Source organism: Myotis brandtii, unplaced genomic scaffold, assembly GCF_000412655.1.
Source record: "Myotis brandtii unplaced genomic scaffold, ASM41265v1 scaffold17, whole genome shotgun sequence".
Lineage (NCBI taxonomy): Eukaryota > Metazoa > Chordata > Mammalia > Chiroptera > Vespertilionidae > Myotis > Myotis brandtii.
The window spans coordinates 241,816-262,000 of record NW_005356259.1 but is presented as its reverse complement, the minus strand read 5'-3'; the positions used below and the strand labels follow the sequence as shown (position 1 = coordinate 262,000).

General features: G+C 38.9%; 1 protein-coding gene across 2 annotated transcripts in view; it reads left to right on the top strand.

Moving 5' to 3' along the window:
* Positions 1-20,185, top strand: part of PRKAR2B (protein kinase, cAMP-dependent, regulatory, type II, beta) — a 74,631-nt gene that overhangs the window by 49,159 nt on the left and 5,287 nt on the right. For both annotated transcript variants that reach the window (XR_001361400.1, XM_005862871.2), the window contains exons 5-10: positions 3,767-3,873; positions 6,267-6,420; positions 11,901-12,002; positions 13,195-13,269; positions 19,345-19,410; positions 19,539-19,677. Coding sequence is in view for 1 of the 2 variants with exons in the window: in XM_005862871.2 (XP_005862933.1) it covers positions 3,767-3,873; positions 6,267-6,420; positions 11,901-12,002; positions 13,195-13,269; positions 19,345-19,410; positions 19,539-19,677 (643 nt within the window). In the remaining variant the exon portion in view is untranslated. The remainder of the gene's footprint in view (positions 1-3,766; positions 3,874-6,266; positions 6,421-11,900; positions 12,003-13,194; positions 13,270-19,344; positions 19,411-19,538; positions 19,678-20,185) is intronic.

The window sequence follows — 20,185 nt, the reverse complement described above, 5'->3', positions numbered from 1 at the left end:
TGACGGAAGAGTCTGAGATGACTCCCAGTGTCTAGCTGGAATGATGGGAAGAAAACTCCCCGGGGAACAGGCAGCAGTCATTACTGACTAGCAAGAACAACAATCTTGGCTTCGTGTCTACTCTCTCATTTGCATTTCCTGAAGTCATTGTTTATCCTGAAACTCTTGCACCTCCTAGGCCTCAGAACATTCTTCCTTGGAGTGCTTTATATTCATACGCTAAGCACAGCATTTATAATTATTAGTCTCTTTGAAGATATTCTTTTCATGAATATTTTAATGCTCAACTCAGTAGGCCATTTTTCTTCTGAAATATTTCTAATATGAGGCAAACTGAAATAATTTTCCTAAGCTATAGGATAATCTCTTTCATTAATGGAGAGTAAATTGTTATTTGTTAAAAATATATTTTTATTAATATCAGAGAGGAAGGGAGAGGGAAAGAGAGATAGAAACATCAATGATGAGAGAGAACCATTGATCGGCTGCCTCCTGCACGCCCCACACTGGGATCGAGCCCGCAACCCAGGCATGTGCCCTGACAGGGAATTGAACTGTGACCTCCTGGTTCATAGGTCGATGCTCAACCACTGAGCCATGCCAGCCGCGCTAAATTGTTACTTTTAAGTGAGTCGGAGCCCTTTTACTGAGCTCAGCCTTGAAACTGCATTCTGTAGGAGAATAATATGTGGATTGCCTACAGTAGTTGTCAGTCATTGTGATAAGCCTCTGCATATTAACTATTTCCTAAGTTCTTCCCAGTCTGTGCATAATTATGGGGAAATTACATTTTGATTGACTAGAACAGACACCTGTCACATAGAGAAGTTCTGGAAGAATTAATTGTGCTGTATTTTTTCAGGAATGACTTTTTTATATATCTATATATGCATTCTTAAGCTTTATGTTTTAAAATGCAGCTAATTCAAAGATAGCAGAAATACTTACAATAGCCGTGTTTTTCAGCTGTGTTTCCATTTGACATTTTCAGCCAGAGCTGATCAATAAAAGTAATATTACCCCTCCATCTGCCCTAAAAGAGTTGAAATATAAACAGTAAGGGAAACAAAATATTAGTAAACCACTTAATCAAACGTTATAATTTTTGATAGGTGACCATATGTTGCCTGGCTGGTGAACGCTTTTGGGTAAAATGGCCCCTGTGGGGTCAATTAGCACCACATTAAGAAAGCACCGTTTTACTGCCACCTTGGCATCCTCTTCAGCCCTGGCTGCTGTTTCATGAAGAGTGCCAGAGCTCACACAGAGACCCAGGGCAGGCGAGAAAACCACATCCCGTACCCATCACCATTGTCCTCCCAGCAGTTTTTCTTAGCTCACATGAAGATGCAATGTTATGTTCTCTGTTTAAATGGAGAATTGGGTTTTTTAAGGAATTAAACATGTTAAATCAGTATACATATACAATTTACAGAAATTCGAAAAGAACAAAGGAGTAAAAATTCTAAAACAACAAAAGAGCAGTCAGTGAAAGGAAATCTCCGTCATCCCTGTCGCCCAGCAGCCCACTTTCTCAGGAGCCAAGTTCTCTTAGCTTTATCATGTGCATTTTTCCAGGGTTGTGCTATGTATATGTAAGTATAACCTTTTTAAAATATTGGTGGCAGCAAACTCTACACAGTGTTCTGCCCAGATCTTTTTTTTTACTTAGTAATATGTCTGTATTTATAGAGATCCCATAATCTTTTTAAAAAAATATTTTTATTAGCATTAATTTATTTGTAAAAGCTAAAATTGGTAAGATGTATTATGAAGCTAAATCATGAAAACATTAACATTTTGTTGTCTTAATGTATTAAAATTGTATATATAATAAGGGGGCCTCAATAGCAAAATAATATTGAAAAAGAACAAGTTAGAAGATACACTTGCCAGTTTCAAAACTTTTATTACAAAGCTACAGTAATCAAAACAATGTGTTACTACTGCCCTAGTTGGTTTGGCTCAATGGATAGAGCATCAGCCTGCGGACTGAAGGGTCCCAGGTTCGATTCCAATCAAGGGCACATGCCCGGGTTGTAGGCCCGGGTGTGCAAGAGATAGCCTATCAGTGGTTTTCTCTCATCATTGATGTTTCTATCTCTCTCACCCTCCTTCCTCTCTGAAATCAATAAAAATATATTTTTTTAAAAAACCAAGAAAACAGAAAAAAACAATGTGTTACTGGCATAGGGATAGACATATAGAACAATGGGATAATGGAGAGTCTAGAAATAAACTTATACATCTATGGCTATTTGATTTCAACAAGAATTTGAAGACCATTCAATAATGAAAGAGTAGTCTCTTCAACAAATGAATATCCACACGTAAAAGAACAAAGCTTAAGTCCTACTTCATTCCATATATAAAAATTAACTCAAAGTGGATCAAAGACCTAAATGTAAACTCTAAAACTATGAAACTCTTAGACAAGAACACAGAGGTTTTCTTCATGACCTTGGGTCTAGCAGTGAATTCTTAGATGCCAAAAAAAACAGGAGTAAGAAAAGAAAAAAAAGATAAATTGGATTTCATAATAAAAAAAAATTGTGCATCCAAGAACATTATTTTTAAAAAAGTGAAAAGACAACTTACATAATGGGAGAAAATATTTGCAAATCATATGTATGATAAGGACTTGGTATCCAGAATATATAAAGAACTCTTACAATTCAGCAACAAAAAGAGAAGCAACTCAACTCAAAAATGGGCAAAATATAGGCATAGATATTTCTTCAAAGAATATATATATACAAATGACCAATAAGCACATGAAAAAATTTCAACGTGGTTAGTCGTTAGGGAAATGCAAATCAAAACCAGTTTACCCATATAAATGGCTATAACAAACAGCAACAACAAAAAGGAAACTAGCTGGTTTGGCTCAGTGGATAGAGCGTTGACCTGATCCCCCCCGGGTCGGGATGCGTGCAGGAGGCAACCATTCAGTGTGTCTCTCTCACATTGATGTTTCTCTCTCTGTGTCTCTCCCCCTCCCTTCCACTCTCTCTAAAAACCAATGGGGGGAAAAATCAATGGAAAAATATTCTCGGGTGAGGATTAACAAAGCAAACAGAAAAGGGAAATTAGGTGTTGGTGAATCAGTCCCATCCTGACCGACCCAGGTGTTTTCCAGCCTGATGGTGCCCTGACAGTTGGTTGACCCCTTCACGCTGCAGGCCCATCTACCCTACTTTGGGCTGTGCCCTCTCTCTGCCACCTGCCATTTAGCTCACCTGTGCTATAGAAATCTCACCTCCATCAATTTCCTATTCATACCTTCATATTGCCTGTGAAATGTTCAAAAGGAAGAGAGTCACATGTGGTCTGTTCGTGTTTTTCATCCAGAGCATCTTGTTTCTTCAGTCTGTGTTTTCCACTTGTATCCCTCCCCCGCCCCCCTAAGATATTTGCAATAGTTCTTTGCTTAACCTGGTCATTTTAGTTGCTAAGATTGTCTTTCACAAAGTTCATGTGGTTTGGTGGTTGATTTTTCATGTTAAAGTGGTGATAATTGCAAATATTCTGAAATAGACTAATTATAATTACTTTCATTTAGATATTGAATAAGAGAGTAAATATTTAATCATCTTTGTACGTGGTCAGAAAGACTGTTGTTTCTTTTTTGACGTGACTTAATAGCAATGGTGATATTTCCAATTCTTTGCACTTGCTCACAGAAATATAAAACTAATTATGATTACTTTGGAAAACATGTTCTAGATAAGGATAAAGATTATATCTTTTCTTTTTTAAAAAATAGGAGCAGATGTCTCAAGTATTAGATGCCATGTTTGAAAAATTGGTCAAAGAAGGGGAACACGTAATTGATCAAGGTGATGATGGTGACAACTTTTACGTCATCGATAGGTAAGTTTTGCATAACTTCCCTACTGAAATGTAACGAACCTTTCGTGTAAAATTTCAATTGTTATGATGATAGCAAATTAATACATAGTTGCTTTTGCCTCTTTACTCTGATTACTACGTAATAGGCACTGTAACCCCGCTCTGGATGCTTTCAGGGGTAATTAGGTAAGAGTTCTAAAACGTAATAGAGAGCAGTCTGAACGGAGTCTGTATTTCTTCACTGTTGTAAAGCGATGATGACGTATTCATGAGACAGTTGGTGTCCCCAGCCCTTCTCACTTTGTGTGGGACACAGATCGTCTCCAGCCTGATTTATTGGATCACGTTTGCTTCTCTGGGTACAACTGTGTTCAACTCAGAAGCCTTGCGGAAAATTATTCGCCAGCTGTCTGCTTAGTCCTCATTCCTCGATCTTGACTCTGGGTGCTGCCTTTTGTAAATCAGCAGTGCTGCTCTCTGAATCAAGGGTTTTCACTGGTGCCTCCATTCCCTCATCCCACATGCTCCCGTGACCTTAGGGAGCTGTTGCCAAGGCAGTTGTAGCTAGAGCTGCGGTGGAGTCTGATTTTAGAACAGAACAGAACCACTTGTCTCATATGTAAGTTAAAGTCATGGTTTTGGTATCATTAATGGCTTTCATCAATGAAACACCTCAGAAATTTATTCAACTGTTTAATTGTATTTAATTGAACCCCACATACAGTACAGGATTAATCTTCTCTTAGTAGGTAGTTTGACTATAATAATTCCCTTACGTTTGTCTGTAGCACATCCTTTTCAGGTAGATCCTAGTCACCCATTTGACAGGTGAAAACTCCCAGGCACACAGAAGTGACGTGAGTAGGTTAAGATCGCCCAGATGATGGGTGTAGAGCCAACCCCGCCGCCAGGTCTCTCTGTGTTCTTTCCATGCCTGAGGCCTCACATTATCGGGGAAGGGATCTATGTAAAAAAGCAGCACACAGTATTTTAACAGATGTTAGATTCGTGATTTCTACTGGGCTATTGCTTACTTTCTTTCTCATCAGCACGTTTATTGTATATTTGATCTTATTCAAAGTAGAAAATGTAGAGAACAGTTTTAGTGCAAAAGTGTAAATAGTCTGAAATAGAAGACTCAATCTATATGTGAAAAATAATTATTCATGAAAAAATTCTAGATGGTATCCTTGAAACAGCCATTCTGTCTGTGAATTGTATTAAAAGTCAGTATTCCCTTCCTTATTCATTAATATCTTTCTCTATTTTTTTACGTTTTTGTTTGTATTGTATTTTTACCATTCCTAATCCATCTTTTAATTAAAAGCACTCCCTTTTGCGTCTGTGTTAGGCTTTAACCAATAAGATAAAGCCAAAGAACCGTTTGCCATCACAGGTGCTTCAGCAAGCCTTGAAGCCTTGTTCTCTGATACCCTGCAGGACAGGGAAAGACAGCCCTCCACAGAAGAGTGTAGTTCACATAAATATAAGATCTGGATGTATGTAGTTCAGTAGCATGCAAAATGAGGCTTATTTGCCTAGCAAAAGAACTCCAACTAAAAGATAAGCACAGAGAAACTATAAAATTACCAGGATCAGGTATTTAGTCTGAATTTCTGCCACATTTTATGCTTTTTCTTAGTTTAGGGTTTGATGTAAAGTTAAGGGCCAGGTGATGTAAGTTTGTTAGGCTTTGTGGGCCCTGGCCTCTGTTGCAGCTACTCAACTCTGCTGCCACAGCCCAGATCAGCTGTAGGTTATGCATAAACCCATGTGTTTGTGTCCAGTAAAACTATTTGCGAAAGCAGGCAGCCAGTGTGTGGGCCACAGTTCGCCAGCCCTTCTAGATGATAGAGGACCTTCACAAGTATTGTACAGTAGTGACTGACCAAGTTGTTAGAACTATTTTATATATATACATACATATATATAGTTACTTTCTTCTGATCTCAAAAGTAATACATGTTCATTTTAGAAACAGAAACTTTTTAATTAGAGAGTTAATGTCCCTGGAATCTTTCACTGTTCCCATGCTTACAGATAACTGTAGTCAGCATTTTCATATACATTCTCTCAGATAGCAGTCTATGCATATACTGCTTGGTTGCTCTTAGTTATATTTTTAGCATTTTTTTTATTACCTCAAATTTGTATTGTTTTGCCTCATTATCCCCAGCAGGCACAAGTATGGTCCTCACCCTTGTCTAGTTGATGATTCCTTCATGCTTGTCTGGACCAGTTGGTGTCCCTGGCATATGTTAATGCCCTTTTATTGCTTATTGTCATCGGAGGGGAAAGGGAGGCTGGAAATGAGATTTTATTGCACACACAGGGCTTTTCTCTCACATCGGGTTTTATTGGAATGAGGTTTTACCTGAATTACTTTTGCCTCTTATTTTCCCTGTGTCCAACAGAGGAACATTCGATATTTATGTGAAATGTGATGGTGTTGGAAGATGTGTTGGTAACTATGATAATCGTGGGAGCTTTGGAGAACTGGCCTTAATGTACAACACACCCAGAGCAGCTACAATCACTGCTACCTCTCCTGGTGCTCTGTGGGGTTTGGTGAGTGACAAAATGTTATTTGTAAAAAGCATTATGACAACAGCCAGGTAGAGGTACCTCTCCTGGTGCTCTGTGGGGTTTGGTGAGTGACATATTTCTTTGAGCTCAGTGTTATTTGTAAAAAGCATTATGACAACAACCAGGTAGAGACAGTATTTTATTTCTAATAGGTGGGTTTATTTGGGATCACCAGGCACCAGGGGATTTTACTAAGCAACTACTGGATGCTGAAAGGTGGCGCACTAAGACCGGGCTGAGTGAAATCTTCATGTCGTTTTCCCCAGTCAAGTCAGGTGCTGAATGTACTCGTCCTGGGAAAAGACACTCAGATCCAAAATGGTCCTCTTTTATTCCCTTTTAACAGCCAGCCACACAATAAACAAACAACCAAAGCCTTCAGTGCTATTTCTTGGCATAGCTTTCTGTGTGAGGACAATGGAACCTCACTTCTCAAACTTAATTTGCTCAGACGGCTGTTCGAGAGGCGAATTGTTTGAAAACCGAATCATTCTTTCCCATTAGAGAAATAATGTAAATTGAAATAATCCATTCCAGACCCCCAAATGATTTTCTGTTTTAACCTTTCTTATATGCAACACATGTCTAATGTACTGTTTAATCTACAATTAAAACTTCTCAAGTATACAGAACCATCCCTGCTAGCCTTGAACAAAATTTTAATATATCACTGCCTCCGAAATACTGTTACTGGTTAACTGCTTTTCATTTATCCAAACAACAGATTTTCTACCTATTCAATTGCCTGTGATTGTTGTTTTGTGAGCACTTTCACACCTTTAGCAGCATTATGTTTTAAAATTCTGCTAATCATTGATTTCGCCAGCAACAAAAGCATCTCTCCTTTATCGCCCGAGAGATGCTTTTTGTGATGCTGAGGTATCAGCATGAAATGGTTGTCAGGTCGAAAACCGTTAAGTTTTGGTCGACAACCAAGACATTTTTGTAAACCTTTTAGTCGAAAACCAAATTGTTCTAGGTGGGAGATGTCCGAGAAACGAGGTTTGACTGTATTGTAGTCTGTGGGCAGAACATAGGCAGTGGCTGACCTTGGCCTGCACTTCCCTGGAGGCCCCAGAGCCAGTGCACCCACAGGACATCAGAGCACCACCCAACCACCTCTACAAGTGGCACACTCAAGGGGCAGACTCAGCAGGCACCAGAACCCCCTGGAGTAAGCCCTGCTCTGTGAGGTAGGCGCCCGCACAGCTGATCCTCCATGGTGGTTGGTGGGCAGTGGTCGTAGTCAGTCCTTGCAGCCAATAAGCCTGGGGGTAAATCCCTCCCATTGACATGCCAATAGCAATCAAGGCTCAACTACAACAGGAAGGTATACACAGCCCACATGGGGGACAGGAGGGTGCACCCGCGTGCCCAGCTTGGGTGATTGAGGAAAGCTATGCCACTAGACCCTATGGAACTTCTACTACATTAGGCCACCAAGCCTGAGAGACGTAGCAGCTCTACCTAATTGATAGAAACAAACACAAGGAAGCTGCCAAAATGAGAATACAAAGAAACACCTCCCAAATGAAAGAAGAAAACAAAGCTCCTTAAAAAAAGAACTAACTAAAATAGAGACAAGCAATCTGCTAGATGCAGAGTTAAAAACACTGGTTATAGAATGCTCAGTGAACTTAGTGAGTGCTTCATCAGCATAAAAGAGGACATGCAAACCATAAAAAAAAGAACCAGTCAGAAATGAAGGATACCCTAACTGAAATGAAGAATAATTTACCGGTAATCAACAGTAGAGTAGTTGAAGCCAAGGATCAAATCAGTAATCTGGAATATGGGGATGACGTGGAAATGTACATAGGGTAAGGAACCACTCTGACAACTTCAAGCATACCAATATTCGCATCGTGGGGAGTACCGGAAGGAGAACAGAGAGAGCAAGAAACTGAAAATCTGTTTGAAAAAATAGTGACAAAAAACTTCCCTAACCTCGCGAAGGAAGTAGACATACAACTCCAGGAAGTACAGAAAGTCCCAAATAAGATGAACCCAAAGAGGCACAACATAATTAAAATGCAAAATGTTAAAGACAGAGAATCTTAAAAGAAGAGAAAAGCAGTTATTACCTACAAGAGAGTTCCCATAAGACTGTCAGGTGATTTCTCAAATGAAACTTTACATACGAGAAGGGATTGGCAAGAAATATTCAAAGTGATGAAAAACAAGGACCTACAAGCAAGACTACTCTACCTACCAAAGTTATCATTTAGAATCAAAGGTTATACAAAGAGCTTTCCAGACAAGAAAAAGCTAAAGGAATTCATCACTACCAAAGCAGTATTACATGAAATGTCAAAGGGTCTTCTTCAAGAAGGAGGCGGGGGGGTGGGGATATATGAACAGCCCTGGCTGGTGTGTCTTAGTTGGTTGGGCATCATCCTGTGGATCAAAAGGTTGCCAATTCGATTCCCAGTCAGGGCACATGCCCAGGTTTCATGCTCTATCCCCCATAAGGGGCATGTAGGAGGCAGCCAATCAATTTTATGCTCTCATATCGATGTATCTCTCCCTCTTCCTTCCTCTCTCAAAAAAAAGCAACATGTTTTTAATGTTTAAAAAATGTGAACAATAAAAAGGCAATTAAGGCAATAAATATATATTTATCAACAATTGAATCTAAAAAACAAAGTAAGCAAACAAGCAGAACAGAAACAGACTCATAAATAGAGAACATTTTGACAATTGCCAGATGGGAGGGGTACTGGAAGGACAGGTGAAAAAGACAAAGGGATTAAGAAAATCGGTTGTTACAGAATAGTCATGGGGATGTAAAGTATAGCAAAGAGAATATAATATTCTAGACAATAATATCCTAGTAACTATGTATGGTGTAAGATGGGTACCAGATTTATCGGGATGATCACTTACTAAGTTATATAATGCAGCGGTCGCCAACCTTTCGGACCTCACAGACACCAGTGGTCCGAGGACCACCGGTTGGTGACCACTGATTATAATGACTAATCACTGGAGTGTACATCTGAAAGTAATATAATATTGTATTGTCAAGTGTAATTGAAAATAAAAAATGATTAAAAATGTTGTATATCAAATAATAAAAGAAGAAAGTTGCTACAGGAGTAGATTGTTAAAGTTCTCATCACAAAGAAAAAGGTTTTAACTATGTAAAGTGATGGATATTAACTAAGCTTATTGTGGTGATCATTTTGCAATATATACAAATATTGAATCATTATGTTTTACACCTGAAACTCATGTTATATGTCAGTTATACCTCATAAATGCTGATCATGCTGGCCAGTGTTGCTCAATGGTTAGAGTGTTGACCACTGCCCTGAAGTGTTGTGGATTTGATTCCTGGTCAAGGGCACATACCTGGGTTGCAGGTTCGATCCCCAGCCCTGGTCTGGACACTGTGGGAGGCAACCAGGGGATGTCTCTCTCTCACATCCATGTTTCTATCCTTCTCCCTTTCCTTCTCTCCCTTCTACTCTCTCTAAAAATCAATGGAAAAAATACCCTCAGGTGCGGATTAACAAAAGAAAGAAAATGCTGGTCATGTCTTCTTAAATTGACTTTTTTCCAGACAAGAAAAAGCTAAAGGAATTCATCACTACCAAAGCAGTATTACATGAAATGTCAAAGGGTCTTCTTCAAGAAGGAGGCGGGGGGGTGGGGATATATGAACAGCCCTGGCTGGTGTGTCTTAGTTGGTTGGGCATCATCCTGTGGATCAAAAGGTTGCCAATTCGATTCCCAGTCAGGGCACATGCCCAGGTTTCATGCTCTATCCCCCATAAGGGGCATGTAGGAGGCAGCCAATCAATTTTATGCTCTCATATCGATGTATCTCTCCCTCTTCCTTCCTCTCTCAAAAAAAAGCAACATGTTTTTAATGTTTAAAAAATGTGAACAATAAAAAGGCAATTAAGGCAATAAATATATATTTATCAACAATTGAATCTAAAAAACAAAGTAAGCAAACAAGCAGAACAGAAACAGACTCATAAATAGAGAACATTTTGACAATTGCCAGATGGGAGGGGTACTGGAAGGACAGGTGAAAAAGACAAAGGGATTAAGAAAATCGGTTGTTACAGAATAGTCATGGGGATGTAAAGTATAGCAAAGAGAATATAATATTCTAGTCAATAATATTCTAGTAACTATGTGTGGTGTTAGATGGGTACCAGATTTATCGGGATGATCACTTAGTAAGTTATATAATGCAGCGGTTGCCAACCTTTCAGACCTCACAGACACCAGTGGTCCGAGGACCACCAGTTGGTGACCACTGATTATAATGACTAATCACTGGAGTGTACATCTGAAAGTAATATAATATTGTATCGTCAAGTGTAATTGAAAATAAAAAAATGACTAAAAATGTTGTATATCAAATAATAAAAGAAGAAAGTTGCTACAGGAGTAGATTGTTAAAGTTCTCATCACAAAGAAAAAGGTTTTAACTATGTAAAGTGACGGATATTAACTAAGCTTATTGTGATCATTTTGCAATATATACAAATATTGAATCATTATGTTTTACACCTGAAACTCATGTTATATTCAATTATACCTCATAAATGCTGATCATGCTGCCAGTATTGCAATGGTTAGAGTGTTGACCACTGCCCTGAAGTGTTGTGGATTTGATTCCTGGTCAAGGGCACATACCTGGGTTGCAGGTTCGATCCCCAGCCCTGGTCTGGACACTGTGGGAGGCAACCAGGGGATGTCTCTCTCTCTCACATCCATGTTTCTATCCTCCTTTTCCTTCCCTCCCTTCTACTCTCTCTAAAAATCAATGGAAAAAATATCCTCAGGTGCAGACTAACAAAAGAAAAAAAAATGCTGGTCATGTTTTCTTGAATTGACTTTGTAATGCTGTAAGGTATTATTTATGGTAAAAGAACTGAGTGCTAGTGCAAACTCATAGAAACTGAGTACAGTGGTGGTTGCCAGGGGCTGAGGGTGGGGGAAATGGGGAGATATTTGTCAAAGGCTACAAAATTCCAGTTATCAGATGAATAAATTCTGGGATCTAATATACAGTGTGATGATTACAGTTAATAGTATTGTATTATATATTTGAAAGTTGCTAAAAGTGAATCTTAAATGTTCTTACTACAAAGGAGAAATGTTAATTATGTGAGGTGATAAAGGCTTTTAACCAACTCTACTGTGCTGGTCATGTCAGTGTATAAGTGTATCAAATCAATACTTTGTATACTTTTAAGTTAATTATATCTCAAAGTTGAGGTGGGAAAAAGAACACAGTGCTAGTATCTAGTTTTGTAAATGGTGCAACAGTGCCACCTTGTGGGGTTAGCCTAATTACATGGTGGTAAATCTCTGAATAAACTGATTCTTCGTTAAAAAACTGAAAATAACATTTTATATGGCTCTATATTTTATGCTTAAAGAAATAAAAATCTTAAGTAACATTAAAAGTATAATAACATTTTACATTCTGCTTTTAGGACAGGGTAACCTTCAGGAGAATAATTGTAAAAAATAATGCCAAAAAGAGAAAAATGTATGAAAATTTTATCGAGTCACTGCCATTCCTTAAATCTTTGGAAGTAAGTATATGTTTTTATTTTGTTTTAAAAGCTTCTGTTTCCTTAGGAATGTTTATTTCTATACAAAATTTTCTTTGAATAAAAAAATCCGTATTTTCATTAAAAGATTAAATTATGGTTTTTGTATAGCTCAGTATTTCTTTTACCACCTATAACTGCATTTGTTTTACTGTTTATAAGTAATAGATTCCTGCGAGCATCTATAGCAGAGGTATATGTGGTCCCTTTCTAAAAGCAGACTTAAAATAACCATGTAAATGTCAGCAGTAGCCACTAATTATACCTTTATAGGGAGAGATGATCTAAATGCACACTGTCAATATTAACTCCATGTAATGAGTGTCTATTATAAACATACCAGGGAAAAGAAACAAAATAGAACAAAATTCTCCCCCTCACCAAAAAATAAATCCTTCCAATTAAAAAACAAAACAAAACAAAACAAAAAACCCTCATGTCCTCACTGGCCTCCTCTTCTCAGTCATCTTTGCTACTTTATTCAGGCTACTCTTATTCACTTGGTGAACTTGTCAGATCCCCTGGCTTTAAACACTGTTGTTGATGTCTTAAAATTGACATCATTGGACAAGGTCCCTCCCTAGAATGCCAGACTTATTCATCTCATTGCATATTTAACGTTTTCTCTTGGACACCTAATAGACATCTCAAATCTCACATCCTAAATCTACTCTGCCCCTCTTCCCCATCTTGGCGGCTGGCAACATCATCCTTCCAGCATCTGGGCCAAATACTTTGTGGTTAGTACTGACTCATCTACTGAAGTATCTTTGTTGTATTGTCAGTATATGCCTGGCAGAAATGTTGGCTACATTACAGAATGCATAATCGGCAGCTGATCTTCTCTAGCAGCATCTCTTTAAGTAAAAATAGATCAGGGGTTGGAAGTCCAAATGCACTCAGAGCTAGGCAAGCAACGTAAAAAGGAAAAGCCAAGCCCCGAGGATGGGATTTTGGTAAACTGGAGAACATGTGCTCCATCTAAAGAAACAGCTGCTATTTCACCAAAGTTTATTGTTGCCAGGTGAAAATGCAGGCTGAATGTTTGATATAACACACACAAACCCACATGCTGCTCGGTTTATTTGGCTTTCAGGCTACCAATTTTTAAACCTCTGAAATAGGTAAGATTTCCCAGTTAATCTGTTTAATAGCCTTCTTTTTTCCTTTGTAGGTTTCTGAACGCCTGAAAGTGGTAGATGTGATAGGCACCAAAGTATACAACGATGGAGAACAAATCATTGCTCAGGTATAATCCTTTTTACGCAATATAGTTTAGGGTTCTATCCCAAAAGGTTCTTATACATTGTATATCTTGATGAATTTTAGCATGTAGTGATGGATTAAATGAATATTACTTTTACCAATGACCAGTTAAAAAATGGTTTAATTTATAGCCATTAAGCTATTTGAATACTTTTATTTATATAATTAACTCCTAATGAATATATCTTAAATCATCAAATGGATTTCTGCATAATTTTATATTTGTACACGACATGTATATAAAGAATAATAAGATGCCATTTATAAGAGGAAAAAAACAGGTGAGTGTTCCGTGAGATTAATAAGGACTCAGAAGGTACATTGGAAGATACTAGAATTTTGTATGATCAATTCACAATGACACCTGAGGCTGCTCCCTGAAAAAATTAACCAAGAAGGGAACACACTGTACCATATACTGTATTGTCTTCCAGATACTAAATAAGGGCCAACATGCTATTTAACCACAAATCTTTTCTAAGATCCCAATTGGAGTCGTAGTAATACATGCCTTGGTGAGAATAGTGCTGCTCAGAAGTAGGGTTTATGAAGACAGTTGAAGTTCACAAATAAAGCACATGGATAGTACCTTATTCCTAGTTACATTTTTGGAGTATTGAGCAAATGATTTAAACAGATTTTTAATAAATTCTGTAATTTTTTTTATTGATTTCAGAGAGGAAGGGAGAGGGAGAGAGAGATGGAAACATCAATGATGAGAGAGAATCATTGATCGGCTGCCTCCTGCAGGCCCCCCACTGGGGACGAGCCCACAATTAAGGCATGTGCCCTCGACCGGAATCGAACCTGGGACCCTTCAGTCCGCAGGCTGACGCTCCGTCCACTGAGCCAAACCGGCTAGGGCCAGGTTCTGTAATTTTTATCAGATATTATGTTGTACTATTTTCCTAAAACATTCTCTCTTGCCCTGGCTGGTTTTTCTCAGTGGTTAGAGCATCGCCCACGGGCTGAAGGGTCATGGGCTGAAGTCCCAGTCAAAGGGGCACATACCTTGGTTGCAGGTTCCATCCCTGGCCCATCTGGGCTTATTTGGGAGGCAACCAAATCACTGTGTCTCTCTCATCTCTCTCCCTGTCTCCCTCTCCCCCTCTACCCGCTCTCTCTCCCTCGTCCCTCCAGAGATGATCTAAATGCACACTGTCAATATTAACTCCATGTAATGAGTGTCTATTATAAACATACCAGGGAAAAGAAACAAAATAGAACAAAATTCTCCCCCTCACCAAAAAATAAATCCTTCCAATTAAAAAACAAAACAAAACAAAACAAAAAACCCTCATGTCCTCACTGGCCTCCTCTTCTCAGTCATCTTTGCTACTTTATTCAGGCTACTCTTATTCACTTGGTGAACTTGTCAGATCCCCTGGCTTTAAACACTGTTGTTGATGTCTTAAAATTGACATCATTGGACAAGGTCCCTCCCTAGAATGCCAGACTTATTCATCTCATTGCATATTTAACGTTTTCTCTTGGACACCTAATAGACATCTCAATCTATCCATATTTTCATTAAAAGATTAAATTATGGTTTTTGTATAGCTCAGTATTTCTTTTACCACCTATAACTGCATTTGTTTTATTGTTTATAAGTAATAGATTCCTGAGAGCATCTACAGCAGAGGTATATGTGGTCCCTTTCTAAAAGCAGACTTAAAATAACCATGTAAATGTCAGCAGTAGCCACTAATTATACCTTTATAGGGAGAGATGATCTAAATGCACACTGTCAATATTAACTCCATGTAATGAGTGTCTATTATAAACATACCAGGGAAAAGAAACAAAATAGAACAAAATTCTCCCCCTCACCAAAAAATAAATCCTTCCAATTAAAAAACAAAACAAAACAAAACAAAAAACCCTCATGTCCTCACTGGCCTCCTCTTCTCAGTCATCTTTGCTACTTTATTCAGGCTACTCTTATTCACTTGGTGAACTTGTCAGATCCCCTGGCTTTAAACACTGTTGTTGATGTCTTTTAAAATTGACATCATCAGACAAGGTCCCTCCCTAGAATGCCAGACGTATTTATCTCATTGCATATTTAACATTTCCTCTTGGACACCTAACAGACATCTCAGATCTCACATCCTAAATCTACTCTGCCCCTCTTCCCCATCTTGGCGGCTGGCAACATCATCCTTCCAGCATCTGGGCCAAATACTTTGTGGTTAGTACTGACTCATCTACTGAAGTATCTTTGTTGTATTGTCAGTATATGCCTGGCAGAAATGTTGGCTACATTACAGAATGCATAATCGGCAGCTGATCTTCTCTAGCAGCATCTCTTTAAGTAAAAATAGATCAGGGGTTGGAAGTCCAAATGCACTCACAGAGCTGGGCAAGCAACATAAAAAGGAAAAGCCAAGCCCCGAGGATGGGATTTTGGTAAACTGGAGAACATGTGCTCCATCTAAAGAAACAGCTGCTATTTCACCAAAGTTTATTGTTGCCAGGTGAAAATGCAGGCTGAATGTTTGATATAACACACACAAACCCACATGCTGCTCGGTTTATTTGGCTTTCAGGCTACCAATTTTTAAACCTCTGAAATAGGTAAGATTTCCCAGTTAATCTGTTTAATAGCCTTCTTTTTTCCTTTGTAGGTTTCTGAACGCCTGAAAGTGGTAGATGTGATAGGCACCAAAGTATACAACGATGGAGAACAAATCATTGCTCAGGTATAATCCTTTTTACGCAATATAGTTTAGGGTTCTATCCCAAAAGGTTCTTATACATTGTATATCTTGATGAATTTTAGCATGTAGTGATGGATTAAATGAATATTACTTTTACCAATGACCAGTTAAAAAATGGTTTAATTTATAGCCATTAAGCTATTTGAATACTTTTATTTATATAATTAACTCCTAATGAATATATCTTAAATCATCAAATGGATTTCTGCATAATTTTATATTTGTACACGACATGTATATAAAGAATAATAAGATGCCATTTATAAGAGGAAAAAAACAAGTGAGTGTTCCGTGAGATTAATAAGGACTCAGAAGGTACATTGGAAGATACTAGAATTTTGTATGATCAATTCACAATGACACCTGAGGCTGCTCCCTGAAAAAATTAACCAAGAAGGGAACACACTGTACCATATACTGTATTGTCTTCCAGATACTAAATAAGGGCCAACATGCTATTTAACCACAAATCTTTTCTAAGATCCCAGTTGGAGTCAGTAGTAATACATGCCTTGGTGAGAATAGTGCTGCTCAGAAGTAGGGTTTATGAAGACAGTTGAAGTTCACAAATAAAGCACATGGATAGTACCTTATTCCTAGTTACATTTTTGGAGTATTGAGCAAATGATTTAAACAGATTTTTAATAAATTCTGTAATTCTTTTATTGATTTCAGAGAGGAAGGGAGAGGGAGAGAGAGATGGAAACATCAATGATGAGAGAGAATCATTGATCGGCTGCCTCCTGCAGGCCCCCCACTGGGGGACGAGCCCACAATTAAGGCATGTGCCCTCGACTGGAATCGAACCCGGGACCCTTCAGTCCGCAGGCTGACGCTCCGTCCACTGAGCCAAACCGGCTAGGGCCAGGTTCTGTAATTTTTATCAGATATTATGTTGTACTATTTTCCTAAAACATTCTCTCTTGCCCTGGCTGGTTTTTCTCAGTGGTTAGAGCATTGCCCACCGGCTGAAGGGTCATGGGTTGAAGTCCCAGTCAAAAGGGCACATACCTTGGTTGCAGGTTCCATCCCCGGCCCATCTGGGCTTGTTTGGGAGGCAACCAAATCACTGTGTTTCTCTCATCTCTCTCCCTGTCTCCCTCTCCCCCTCTACCCGCTCTCTCACCCTCGTCCCTCCCTTCTACTCTGTCTAAAAATCAATGGAAAAAATATCCTCAGGTGAGGATTAAAAAAAATAAAATAGTGTGTTTTCTTTGGGTATATGTGAAACAAGATTCAAAGTCTGTGAGACAGAGGAAAGAATAATTGTTTTAGAAGCCAAATAAGTAAATCAATTTCTGTCCGGTCCCCCCCACCCCACACACTTACAGATTAGAGCAGTGAAGGGTTGGGAAAAAGTGGAATCAAATTAGAAAACAGGGCTAAGGTTCTGCTATATAAAAAAAATAATGTTCTGATAAAAAAAATACAGAGCGCTTTTGAAATGATTTTATTTTAGCCTTTTATTTTGACATAATTATAGCTTCACAGGGAGTTGCAGATATAATACAGAGAAGTCCCATGCCCTGTTCTTCACCCAGTTTCTCCCAGTGCATCTTGCATTCCTTGTAGCACAGTCTCAAAACTAGGAAACTGACATTGGTCATAGACCTTACACCGATTTCACCAGTTTTACATTGACTTACAGCATGTTTTGAAAACTAAATTACACGGCAGTTGATAGACCTACTATGATTCAAAACACTTGGAAAGTTAACATGAAGCTCATATGAAAACCTGATGTAAAGATAAGAGAAAAGAGATATGTACACTTTACTTGAAGTTTATTAAAGATTACAGAGCAATTTTGAAATGATTTTATTTTAGCCTTTTATTTTGACATAATTACAGCTTCACAGGAAGTTGCAGATATAATACAGAGAAGTCCCATGCACTGTTCACCCAGTTTCTCCCAGTGCATCTTGCATTCCTTGTAGCACAGTCTCAAAACTAGGAAACTGACATTGGTCATAGACCTTACACCGATTTCACCAGTTTTACATTGACTTACAGCATGTTTTGAAAACTAAATTACACGGCAGTTGATAGACCTACTATGATTCAAAACACTTGGAAAGTTAACATGAAGCTCATATGAAAACCTGATGTAAAGATAAGAGAAAAGAGATATGTACACTTTACTTGAAGTTTATTAAAGATATTTTGAGGTATTAGTTGTCTATTAAGCATTTATAAGCATACATATCTATACTATATAATATACTAGTAAATCTTGACTCAGTATTTTGTGATGTAATCTGATACTGTGTTTCTAGAATTGTAGTACTAAAGAGTTTTGAAGTACCTATATTTCTTCAAAATCACTTTGAGAGGCTCAGGAAAAGTCAGTATCTACTGTCCTCTAAATTATACTATTTAATTCAGAAGGCAGCATTGGAAATCAAAGCAGAGTTTATTCAAAAACACCACCAAGCCCAGCTGGCGTGGCTCAGTGGTTGAGCATCGACCTCTCAACCAGAAGGTCAAGGTTTGATTCCTGGTCAGGGTACATGCCTGGGTTGAGGGCTCAATCCCCAGTGTGTGCAAGAGGCAGCCAATCCATATTTCGCTCTCATCTCTCTCTCTCTCTCTCTCTCTCTCTCTCTCTCTCTCTCTCCCTCCCCCCCCCCCCCCCTTCCTCCCTCCTGAAATCATTAAAAATATACTTAACAAAAATAAGCCACCACCAAGAAAAAATGGATATGCAGTTAGAAATGACACTTTCTTTTTTTTAAGGGTTTTATTTTTTTGTTTGTTGTTTTTGCTTAATCCCTTCACATTTTTCACCCAGCCCCCAAAGCCTCCAGTGTTTTTGAGGCCTTGAGGTGGATTGTCAGTAAACTGGCATCTTTGGTCCCTAACTGCAGTCAGAACATCAGGACCCATATCTACAGTTTCCAAATAAGTCTGGGTGTATTCTCTTTGAAAGTCCATGGCTTATCTTGGGGTACCATGCTACTACTTGTAACACAGCGTGCATAGCACCTGCTGCCAATCCTGCTGACTGAGCAGGTGCTGCTGGGAATGGTGCTGCCTTTTCCAACATCTGTGCCGTTATGCAGGCTGACGCTTGGGTGGAATTCTTACCCCAGCGTTATTTGCCATTTTTTCATGACTCAGAAATGCGATGGTAGAGAGTACATTATTTCAAATAAATTTACAAATGAAATCATTACAACCTCTATTTAGGAAGATATATAAAGCCTGTTCTCCATGGGGATTCACTTTCCAGGCAAATCATCTGTACATTGGGGTTGGACTGACTTCAGGGTTATGATAGGCGAGAGGATTTTTGTCAACGAAATTTGCATTTTCATTCTCTGTTTTTCTTTTATTAGGGAGATTTGGCTGATTCTTTTTTCATTGTAGAATCTGGAGAAGTGAAAATTACTATGAAAAGGAAGGTGAGTTTTAACAAATCCACATATTAGCTAGGAACATAATAAATCTTCTTTTTGATGTTTAGACGAAGGTTAACTTCTGTTTTTTCAACACACAGAGTAAAAGCTGATGCTTTTAATTACCTTGTCAGGGTAAAGCAGAAGTGGAAGAGAACGGTGCGGTGGAAATCGCTCGGTGTTCTCGGGGACAGTACTTCGGAGAACTTGCTCTGGTAACCAACAAACCTCGAGCAGCCTCTGCACACGCCATTGGGACTGTCAAGTGTTTAGGTAGGACTCACCATAGTGAGCATGCTTCTCCTGGTTGAAATGTTGTGTCTGCATTTTATGTATCCATGTTGTACCGATTATTCTATTGGGTCCACAGGTTTTATGGTCCCCAACATAACAAAGGAAGCATTCATTGCATTATAAAATCAGTTTGTGGAAGCCATTTTTTAAAAAAATAATTTCACATAGCCCAGCTGGAGTGACTCTGGTTGAGCATCAACCTATGAACCAGGTCATGGTTCGATTCCCAGTCAGGGTTGTGGGCTCAGTCCTTGGTGGGAGGTGTGCAGGAGACGGAGAGGCCTGGTGCACGAAAATTCATGCACTCGGGGGGGGCGGGGAGGGTCCCTCAGCCCAGCCTGTGCCTTCTTGCAGTCCAGGAGCCCTCGGGGGATGTCAAACTGACGGCATAGGCCCGCTCCCCAAGCCAGCAGTCAGGCATCCTTAGCGCTGCCGCGGAGGTGGGAGAGGCTCCTGCCACTCCCGCTGCACTCGCCAGCCTGTGAGC